Here is a 10,731-nt window from a genome sequence, read left to right on the forward strand (position 1 = left end):
GCCACGTGTTCCCAGGTGCCAACGCGAAACCGAGCGCGAAAACGAGATCTCGGTAAACGTGCACAAGTTCTGGCGAATGAGAACTGACTCTTGCAGAGTCACGGGACTAGACCTAGAAAACTACATTTCCCAGAAGCAGCTTGGGGCTGGACGCCTCTGCTGGAGGACGTAGTTCCGGAAAGGCAGGCGCCGGATAGGCTGCGGAGAGGAAGTGGGCCGTTCTAAGCATCTGGGGTCCTGGCCTATTTCCGGTAGGGTCGGTGGACGCGGCGGTTGAGGCGGTGCGGGACCGGCGTTGTCTACTGAGCTTTTCCAGGCGTGAGCAGACATGGCGGCGGCTTTTCGGAAGGCGGCTAAATCCCGGCAGCGGGAACACCGAGAGCGAAGCCAGGTAGGACCGCACAGGCCCCACAAGCGCCGGCCCGTGGCCTCGTGGGCTACCCTCGCTCTCTCCCTCTCTCCACCTGCGGGCCCTGGTCCCTTCTGTACCTCGAGGGGGCATGTAAATATAAGCAAGTGTATCCTAACGACGCCGGCGTGCCTAGGGCGGAGCCTCGCGGCCTGGCGAGGTGGGAGGTCGTTGTTCTCGCTCTGGAAGGAGCACGGGCTGTCTTGAGAGGTTTCATTGAGGGAATTGGGTGAGACACTGTGTGTAAAGTGCTTGACCTTCTGGGGGGAAGGTGAGGTCAAAGCGCACACCGGCTGGAACTGGAACCCGCATCTGTGGGTGTTTCAGCCCTGCTCGCTGCGTAGGGGGGCTGTGACCGAAGAAATGGGTGATGATAACGTTAACACGGTCAGGCGTGGGCTTTGTGCAAGATCCATGAAGCTCTTCCACATACGCTTTTTGTTTATGTCTCACACTGTAATTTTTGTTTGCCATCTCCATTATACAGATGAGGAAACTGAGGTCCCGGTAGCTGAAGTGACTTGCCGAGTCACAAACACCAAATTCGGGTGGATAAACAGTTGTAGGACTTCTGTGGAGGGTGTGTCTGTGTTGAGTTTGAATAGAAATTAGTATATGAAGAATCAGTGTATCCATTCCACTGTGCTTAGAAATTACATCGTGACCCATGCAGAAAGACCCTTAGGGATATCTGGTGCAACTTCCTTTTGCAGTTCGGGAAGAGAGGGAGAACGTGTCCAAAGTTGTGTTGCTGACTGATGGGATGGAACTAAGGCCTCTTGACCCACAGTTCAGTCTTGCTGCCCAGACATTTATTGTGCACTCACTGTGTGCTCCGTGGTGTGCTGGGAGCAATAGTGTAATTTGCCACCTTGTTTGAGCCTATTTGTGGACCTGTGTAAAAGTAGTGATAGAAATTGTGGTGAGCCAGAGCCAGATGAAGTGCTGTCAAATGTACTGTCATCTCATTTAACTCTCGACACTGTGTGGACGTAGGTATTAACTATTTTCTCATATTTGCTGGTAGGGAAACTAAGGCTCAGATAGGTTAATTTGCCCAAAGACGTACAGCTGTAGCTGGCAAGCAGCAAAGCCAGGAATCAGGCTGCATGTTTTGAATCCAGGGGCCACTAAAAGATGAATAAAGAGGCACCTTTATAGAGATGGCACATGAAAAATGCCAAATGAAGAATTTGAAGGGGAAGAGTAGAGATGATGAGGGAAAGCATCACGATGGAACTTGCTGGACTTGAAAGGCAATGATAACAGCTTTCTGAGCACTCACAGTGTGCTAGGTACAGCCCAACAGCTGTACAGGATTATGTCATTTAAATCTGTAGTATGTCTGTGAGGTGGATTGTTATCCTTATTTTCTAGATGAGGACTCTGATGCTTAAAGAGATTGAATCATGTGTCCAGAGTCACAGTTGTAGGTAGTTGATTTGGATTAACAGAAGACAGGGCTTCTGTGGCTGGCCATAAGCATGACATGGTCACGTCTGAGTAGAAATAGAGGGTCTTTGTGGGAGACGTGAGGAGAAGGCCATGCTGGCGAGGCGGGTAAACATGTTGACAAGAGCACTCCACGTTTGGGTCAAGTTTGGGCTTTATCCTGTAGATCCTTCACTGAGGTGGTGGGTGAGATACCGAAGATGTTTTGTATGGAGAGGGTAGGTGTACTTAGGTGAGCTATTTCAGATGCAATGCTAGGTCTCCTATAACACAGATCCCTCTGAATTAGTGTTTTTGTATTTTTTGGGTAGATACCCGGTAGTGCGATTCCTGGATCATAGGGTAGTTCCATTTTTAACTTTTTGAGGAACCTCCATACTGTTTTCCACAGTGGCTGCACCAGTTTGCATTCCTAGCAACACTGCAAGAGGGTTCCTTTTTCTCCATATCCTCACCAACACCTGTTTCTTGTGTTTTGTTTGTTGTGTTTTTTTGTTTTGTTTTTAGTTCTGTTATTTTAATTGAGTAATTTATTGCATATTTCAAGGAAAAAAAATGTGACTTAATCTCATCTGAATTATTAGACGAGTTTAAACGTAGAGAAGTGTATGTACTTCTTCAAAAATTGAGATTATTCAGGGGCGCTTGGGTGGCTCAGTTGTTAAGCGTCTGCCTTCGGCTCAGGTCATGGTCCCAGGGTTCTGGGATCGAGCCCCGCATCGGGCTCGCTGCTCCGCGGGAAGCCTGCTTCTCCCTCTCCCACTCCCCCTCTTTGTGTTCCCTCTCTCGATGTGTCTCTCTCTGTCCAATAAATAAATAAAATCTTTAAAAAAAATTGAGATTATTCAGAGCAGAAGAGGATGCAGTCTTGTGTGGTGGGGAAGAGCACAGACTGTGGCCGCATATGGGACGGGTTCTAGTTCTAGCTTTGCCAGTTACTCTGTGTTCTTGGGCAAGCCTCATTCCCCTTTTGGAAAACGGGTAACAGTTGTGTGTTTTATCTACTTCCCTTGTTTGTTGTGGGGATTAAATGAGATTGTATGTAACAAGCATAGCAGGTTGCTTTGTAACAGAGTAAGCACTTAATACATGTGGCCTGTTATGCGGGCAGAAACATCTAGCACAGACAGACGTGTATTAATTGCTCAACAAATAGCTTGTAGAAAGATAATACCAAGATGTAATCCTTGTGCCTTTCATGCTATCCAAGTTCTGTGTCAGAGAAAGTATTTTGTGTCACACTTGGTTTTTTTCTCTCATACTTCTTACCAAAGGTATAATAGTAACAGTAACGTGCTGGGTACCTGCTTTGTGCCAGGACATGTGCAGGCACTACCACTCACAGACGCACATTTAATCCTCATGAATAACCGTGAGAAGCAGGTACAACTATTCTCATTTTATAGTTAGGAAACAGCAGCTCAGAGAAGTTAAGTGACTTGCCCAAGGTCACAGGTTGTTAAGAGGTAGAGCTTGGATTTGAACCCCATTCTCCAGACTAAATTTAGTGCCCTTGCCACATTTGCCTCCCTGTTATTATGTTTTCCCTTCATAGTATTTTATAAACCCTTGGATTAAGTCTGTAGTAATTTTAGTACAGCTGGCAACTGCTTGCTTAGTGCCGAGTCATTGTTGCCTCTCTCTGTCCTTAATAGGCCAGGAAACCTACTATGGCAGTGCTTGTGACCTCTCTGGCGTCTGTATGGTACCTCTCATCCTGGGGCAGAGCCCAGCCGGGGGAGGGGAGGGAACAGGGCAGCACGTTGCCTCCAAGGACATGGATTTACTGAGCACTCCAGGGACTCTTGTTCCTGTCAGGTGTCATGTTGATTTGGGTATGTGTTTGCTGAGGGAACTAAGCACTTTTTTTTTCCTTTTGTCTTCTAGCCCGGCTTTCGAAAACATCTGGGCCTGTTGGAGAAAAAGAAAGATTACAAACTTCGTGCAGAGTGAGTTCAGTTTCCTGGTAGGGGTGCTGCCAAGAAAGCTGACAGCTTCCCTGCACTGCAGCTGAATTGCCAGTGTCCGACAGGGGATAATTTCTTGCCATTGATAAAATGGCCAAAACTCTGGCACATACTTGTCTGTGACCCTAAACGTCTCTCTTTGTTTGGGCAGAGCGTAATTTATTTAACTGTAGTTGCATTGTGAAATTTTTTTTTTTTTTATTACGTTGCTCTAGTTAGTTTTCTCAGAGTGGCTTTGATTTGTTTCTGCCTTGGTGTTTGAGCCAAAAGCTGAATCTTTTTTTCTCTCTTTTCTTGAAATGCAAGATATAATCTAAAATTCCAGTTGTTGAGTCTCTTACATCACTGCGTGTGTCGTTTGGAATGAAGAGATGTGAAAGATGGATTCATAAGACTGAGCGTGGGTGATAATGAACTCTGAAAACATTTTATAAAACAATTACCCCCATTCTTCTTCTTTAGCACTTTATTTGCAGAATACTTTATAACTGTTTGTTAACCATGCGGTGCTTGTCAGTTGAGGTCCTTTTGTGCTCCTGGTACAGATGGTGATGGATTAAGTGGATTGCTCTGGGTCCCAGAGTTTTTAAGGCTAATAATGATAACCGAGTGCTGTTATTGCACCAGGCAGTGTTCTAGGAGACTTGCAATTTTTACACTTACGTATTCCTCCCAACAACCTTCTGGGATGCTATTATTATCACACCCATTTTACAGATTAAATTGAGATACAGTTTAGTTAAATAACTTACCCAGGATTACTTGGCCAGAAATGGTGGAGTCCAGGTTTTCATCCAGATACCTGGCTCCAGAGTCATGATTCTAGTTAGTATGCTCTATTGCACTGTGGAGTTTCTGAATCTTATTTGGTCACTTGGTGCCCAAGCTTGCTTTAAAACCTTGTCTAATGAGCTTTAATGTGTGCTTTGTTTGGTGTTTCCCTGTAATGAGGTAAATGCACTAATACATGTGAGATGTTAATTTCAGGTGAATTTTGGGTTAGAAGAGGAGCCTACAGAGATAGTAGCTCAACATCAGTGACTATGGAGTCTGGATCAAATCTAGTCATTGCTTTGGCTTTTTTGGGTTTCATTTTGTTTAAACTTTAGATGCTTGTAAAGTTTGCTTATTGTGGGGTTTTTGTTTTTGTTTTTGCTATGAACCTCATTTAAACCTTTTAGTGACTACCGGAAAAAGCAGGAATACCTCAGAGCTCTCCGGAAGAAGGCTCTTGAAAAAAATCCAGATGAATTCTACTATAAAATGACTCGGGTTAAACTCCAGGTGGGTGCCTTATGTGGATCAGTTGGTATTCTGAGCTCCACCTCCTTAAAGAAAATAAGGATGGGGGAAGAGATGGAGAGGAAGGATCCTTGGCCTTTATTTAGCCCTTCTCCAGTTGGTCCAGGTATTCTTGGTCAGTATCCAAGGCAAACTGCCCCTTCCTGAACAGCATGCATTTCTGCTCTGGAATCTGAGTTGTCTTATGCCTGGAGCTGTTCTTAGAGTGGATGAGAATTGATGACAGGGTGCTAAATTGAACATGCATCTCAGGGGCTTAGTGCATTGGACCGCTGTGGCATATGGCATTCAGTTGTCTTTGTTCCAATCACGGGCTATGTTAACGACTTATTCGTGATTTTAATCTAATAGGGAATGTATGTTTTAAATTTGGTTTTTAGGATGGAGTTCACGTTATTAAGGAGACTAAGGAAGAAGTAACTCCAGAACAACTGAAACTGATGAGAACCCAGGATGTCAAATACATAGAAATGAAAAGGGTTGCAGAAGCTAAGGTAATATTTGGAACCCCTTGTTCTGTTGTGTTTTTGTTATTTAAGAAAAATACAAATTCACTGGTCTCAAGTTATAAGTTGATTTCTTCTGGCATTTACAGACTTAAAGTACTTCTTGTTGGTGATAATGATTTAGAAGTATAGTCAGTATGATGGAGTGGAAAGAGTTCAAGTTTGGAAATGAGACTCACTTAGGTTTGAATTCTGGCTCTGCCATTTATTAGCCCCATGATTATGGACAAATTAACCTTTTTGAGAGATTGGTTCCTCATTTCTAGCTCATGGGAATGTTGAGTTTTGTGGAATGTGTAGCCCAGTACCTGATGTGTGGTTGGTGCTTGGTAAATTTTAGTCGTCTTTTCCTTTAAAAGAATGAGGCACATTTTTTGGTGGCTCGTGATAAGGGTGTGAAATGGTTTAAACTTGTGCACATTCATTTCTGATACCCTGGACGAACCCAGTGTAAAATGAGATCATGTTCTGTATTCTAGAAAATTGAAAGACTAAAATCAGAGCTCCATCTGCTGGATATCCAGGGGAAGCAGCAGAATAAGCATGTATTTTTTTTTGACACCAAAAAGGAAGGTATGAAATGTTTGCGGGTTTCTGGGACAGTCTAGCATGTTGGTCTGTGTTTGGTGTTAGATAGTGCCTTAAGAATTGTCTTGACTTTCAGTTGAGCAGTTTGATGTTGCCACTCACCTGCGAACAGCCCCGGAACTAGTTGACAGAGTCTTTAACAGACCCACAATAGAGACTTTGCAGAAGGAGAAAGTGAAGGGGGTTACCCAGCCGACTCGACTGAAGGTAATTTCCTCCGTTGTTTTTCTTTTGGGTCTGAGTTTAGGAGAATCTAGGGTTGGTTGGTTTGTTTGGGTTCCCCCCCCCCCACTGCATTTACTACAATAATTTGAGGAAAACTCATGAAGTTCCCTTAGAAAAGTGGAAGGAAGATTTGATGATGGGGATGGGAGTGGAGGAGGGGTTTTTTTTGTTGTTGTTCCTTGGTTTTTAAGGTTGGGGGACTTGTGGCCTAGTGGTGGGCAGCTTAGGGTGTGGCTTTTAGATTTGCATTTGAATCCCCCCTCTCACTCTGGGCTTTGTGCTTTTAAGGCTTGTGACTGATGCAGAGAGAGGAGGGGATACTGAAGATTAAGGGATTTGGTATATTCTGATATTGAATCTTTAGCAGCAAATACATATCTCAAAAAGTCTTTACATATTCATCTTTTTTAAAGATTTTATTTATTTGACAGCGACAAAGCGAGAGAAGGAACACAGGCAGGGAGAGTGGGAGAGGGAGAAGCAGACTTCCTGCTGAGCAGGGAGCCTGATGCAGGCCTTGATCCCAGACCCCAGGATCATGACCTGAGCCGAAGGCACGCTTAATGACTCAGCCACCCACGCGCCCCCATATTATGCATTTGTAACCAAAATCTTGTATTGACTTCTCCTTATGGTGCTTTCCGTAGCTGGAACTGGGTTTGTGCAGAAGACATGCTTTTTCTCAAAGCCTTCTGGAGTTGAACTCTCACTTCTGACTGATTCATTTAAAAAAATGCTGTCAATGTGTTTCAAGCAGACAGCTGTTCTGTTTTGATTTGAATCATTTACACCGCATCAGCTTTGCTTCCAATGTTTAATTTCACAGTAGTTTCTCTAGCTCAGAGGCAGCTAAACTTGCTGTAGTAATATAAATACCCCTAATTAGTTTGACTATATTGGGTAATCCCATAAATTTGACAGTCTGTGTAATAAAGTGAAAACAAAAGCTGTGTGAAACCACTGCTGTGAGACTATGCTAGAATTGGTGAATTGTTTAAATCTGAAGCCCAGTAATAGTCCCCTCTTGTAGATAACACTTCCAGCTGAGGAGCCGGCTGACTAGTGTTCTCGTAATAACCCTGTTTGTCAATTAGTTGTATTTTTAATTAGCTGTGTCACTGACACTTCTCAAGTGTTGTGGTAGTCCCTGAAGAGATTAGTGCTCCAAACAGAGTAGTTCACCAACATGCCTTTTGAGAAGTTGGGGAGGTTTGGATCTTGCCATTTTTGTCGAGTGGTATTGTTTCTTTCAGTTGTTTTTTTGAGATCAAAAATATTTTCATTAAGACTACTGGTGGGTGGATTGCAAGGGAATTTTTAACCTGTAACTTGGAGGGGTGGGCAGTCCGTGGATGGGCTTTAGGAAGTTGTGAACGCTCTCTTTCCACACTGACATTTTGTGCAAATAAGTATTTATGTTTGCACAGATTTGTACCAACACACAAACATATTTATTTTAAGAAAGAATCCAAAGCTTTCATGAGTTTCTCAGGGGTTTATGATTCCCCCAAATTTAAGGACCACTGGCCTTTGAGGGGTATTTAGCAGGGAGTATTCTCAGGTCAACTTCTACCGAAAAAGTCCTTCTCTCTGAGTTCTGTGGTTCTCAGACACCAGCACACGGCCCAGTGGCCCTTCTGTCCTTTGTTCACATTATGTCAGGTTTCCAGGACTGGTTCATTCCTGCATTGCCTTAGGTAACCGGAAGCTCACACAGAGGTTGAACAGCTTAGTGTAGTAGTGGAAAGATTCCTGGGATCCGCGAGACTCGCAGGACAGTCCTGACTCTGTTCCAGGTGAACCACGTGTCCCTGGGCAAGTCTCCAAGGTTCTGTTTAGCTCTAGAATGTGGTGTTCCTAAAATGGACAACTTTATAGTCCCTTGTGTTGATTCTGAGTAAGAAGGGAGTTGATGAAACCATTTATGCGTTTAGACTTAAGTGTACTAAAAAGCAGTTTTTTATTCATTTTTATCTTGTTAATTTTATTGAAAATGTGTGTTTCTTCTGCAGCGGATAGCTAAAGAAAGGCAAAAGCAATATAACTGCCTGACACAGCGGATTGAACGTGAGAAGAAATTGTTTGTTATTGCACAGAAAATTCAAACACGCAAAGATCTTCTGGTGAGGAGAGAAAGCCTTAGGACCTTCCTTTTTGTTTTTTTTTTTCCCCCTTCCCCCTTGTAAAGGTCTTAACTGGAACTGGATTTCAGCTGTGTGTAAATCAACCCTAGTGAAAATGTCTGCTCCTCAGGGGCAGTGGTTTGAGCCAGTGTCTATTGCTCTGACAGTGTTGAAATGTTCCTTGATTAAGAAGGGTAATAAGGGGCTTATTAGTGCTTTGGACCGGCAAAGGGTAGGATCGGGTAGCATATGAACTATATAGCTTATGAGCAGCTATGTGTAACATTTAAACAGGTTAACAAAACAGTGTATTGGTGTTTAAAAATAGACAACATTGTGTAGTTAAATAGCACAGCTAGGGATTATACGATGCCCCGTTCATATTCTCATCGTTCCTTTAAATGTCAGATTCTTCAGCTTTGCAGATCATTCAGATCTGCCTTTCTCAACGAGGGTTCCGTGTGAAAATATGCCCTACAAAAAAATGATTTGAGTACCTCTCTTCTCAGTTTTTCCAAGATCTTCTACACACTAGTAGCATTCTAGATTCCCAGGAGAGAAAACGATGCATTGCATCTGGGGATACTAGGGTCATGGGCCTCGTCTCTCCTGCACTTTGAGAAGGGCTAAATTAGGGCCTTTCTGATAGGTAGTTTATTAACCTTCCTGTTTTACAAAATGCTCTCCTGCTATTTACTGGTAACCTTTTTACTCTGTTGTAGGATAAAACTCAGAAGGTGAAGGTGAAGAAACAAACAGTGAACTCTCCAGCTATTTACAAATTCCAGAGTCGTCGAAAACGTTGAAGTGGTGTAGATAAGCTTTGTCATTCCACATGGAAAATAATTGTTTTTTTTCCCCAGTAACTCCACATTCCATTAGTCTGAACGACATGGTTTTTTCTGTTTGTAACTTTAATTTATTATAGATCTGGCATTTGATATCTTTCTGTGAACAACATTAAAGCCCCTTCCCTTGTCTTACTGTTTCTGGGGTATGAAATCAGTCTTATTTTTATATACCTGTATATTTTCTTCACGATGAAAGTTATATAATCTCATTATGGCAAATTTGGAATGAATTCATCTCTAATCCCAATACTCACTGAAGAACACCAAGTAGTTATCAGTGCTAGGAGCTAGTGCCTTGGAGGTGAACAATAATGTGAACGTTCTGGCTTATTTCCTTCATTCTGTAAAGGCATGTTCTGTTTTTTGTTTTTTTTTTTTGCTTTATTTTTGTGTTTTGTAGTTTCAATTATAGCAAACAATTTCATATCCTTTTTACTTACATTAGCCCTTCCATTTTGTTACATCACTCTAAATTTTTTAAAAGTAATATATGTTCACAGTAAAAAATAAAATAAATATTTTTATTGTTTGCATGTTTTATGTAGTGGGTAGACTGATTTTACCCTCCTTCCTTCTGTTTATTAGATACTCAGATGGCTTCATATATTAGCGAAGGAGGAATTCTTTTCTCTTACACTTTATAGGTACAGATAGAAACCCACCCACAGTGGCACCTCCTTATTGATGAAGCTCAAATCAGACAGATCTGGCCCTCTGTTCCTGCCCTCTGCACTTCTGGCCAACTCATGATTCCAAGGCTATAAATGGCTTGGTACAGGCCTTTGCCCTGGAGATAGGGACTCCAGGGCATGTGTAGCAGCTTTCTTCCAGAGTCTCACCCTTCCCTGCCCATGTAGGGGTGGTAGGCTGAGGCTGTCAAGACAGGACTGAGCATGCTTAGAGCAAATGTGGGAGGAACAGGGTTCTGGGAGGCTTGCTTACACCTCACCCTCTGGAGGGGGAGCAGCTGGGCCCGGATTTTAAAGAGGGAGGGAGGAAGGAAGGAAGAAAAAAATCATCATTAAAACTTAATATGTTCCTGTGACTGCTAGGGTCCTGTACAAAGCCTAAAATGAAAGCCTGTTTCCTCAAGGTGTACCCAGTGGGATTTAGATCTGGGAGCCCTGGAAAATAGGAAGAAGGGCTGGGGAATAGAAACTAGCAGCTTTTGCCTTAAGGAAGGAAGTGCTTCCCAGTCTGTGTGTTTACTTCTTGGGGAAGTGGGGTGAGCTAAGTACATGTTGATGGTCTTATGACATGGGGGTCTGGGGGGCTGAGTCCTGAGCCAGGGAAGGGATTTATCCCATG

The 10,731-nt window shown here is 43.1% G+C and overlaps 1 protein-coding gene across 1 annotated transcript; it reads left to right on the plus strand.

The window, feature by feature from the left end:
• The first annotated feature begins 219 nt into the window (after positions 1–219).
• On the plus strand, positions 220–9,569 carry UTP11 (UTP11 small subunit processome component). The gene is made up of 8 exons (XM_027582431.1): positions 220–391; positions 3,749–3,810; positions 5,010–5,112; positions 5,511–5,624; positions 6,116–6,209; positions 6,301–6,431; positions 8,462–8,572; positions 9,295–9,569. Exons 1-8 carry the CDS (start codon positions 329–331, stop codon positions 9,376–9,378), a joined length of 762 nt encoding a protein of 253 aa, XP_027438232.1. The 5' UTR covers positions 220–328; the 3' UTR covers positions 9,379–9,569.
• Positions 9,570–10,731: the final 1,162 nt, after the last annotated feature.

The sequence above is a fragment of the Zalophus californianus genome, chromosome 4, assembly GCF_009762305.2.
Source record: "Zalophus californianus isolate mZalCal1 chromosome 4, mZalCal1.pri.v2, whole genome shotgun sequence".
Classification (NCBI taxonomy): domain Eukaryota; kingdom Metazoa; phylum Chordata; class Mammalia; order Carnivora; family Otariidae; genus Zalophus; species Zalophus californianus.

Excerpts from the sequence above, each read along its gene's own strand:
- UTP11 (XM_027582431.1), top strand. The coding sequence starts at position 329 with ATGGCGGCGGCTTTTCGGAAGGCGGCTAAATCCCGGCAGCGGGAACAC. Across the intron at positions 392-3,748 it reads AACACCGAGAGCGAAGCCAG|CCCGGCTTTCGAAAACATCT; the intron begins GTAGGACCGCAC and ends TTTGTCTTCTAG. Across the intron at positions 5,625-6,115 it reads AAAGGGTTGCAGAAGCTAAG|AAAATTGAAAGACTAAAATC; the intron begins GTAATATTTGGA and ends TCTGTATTCTAG.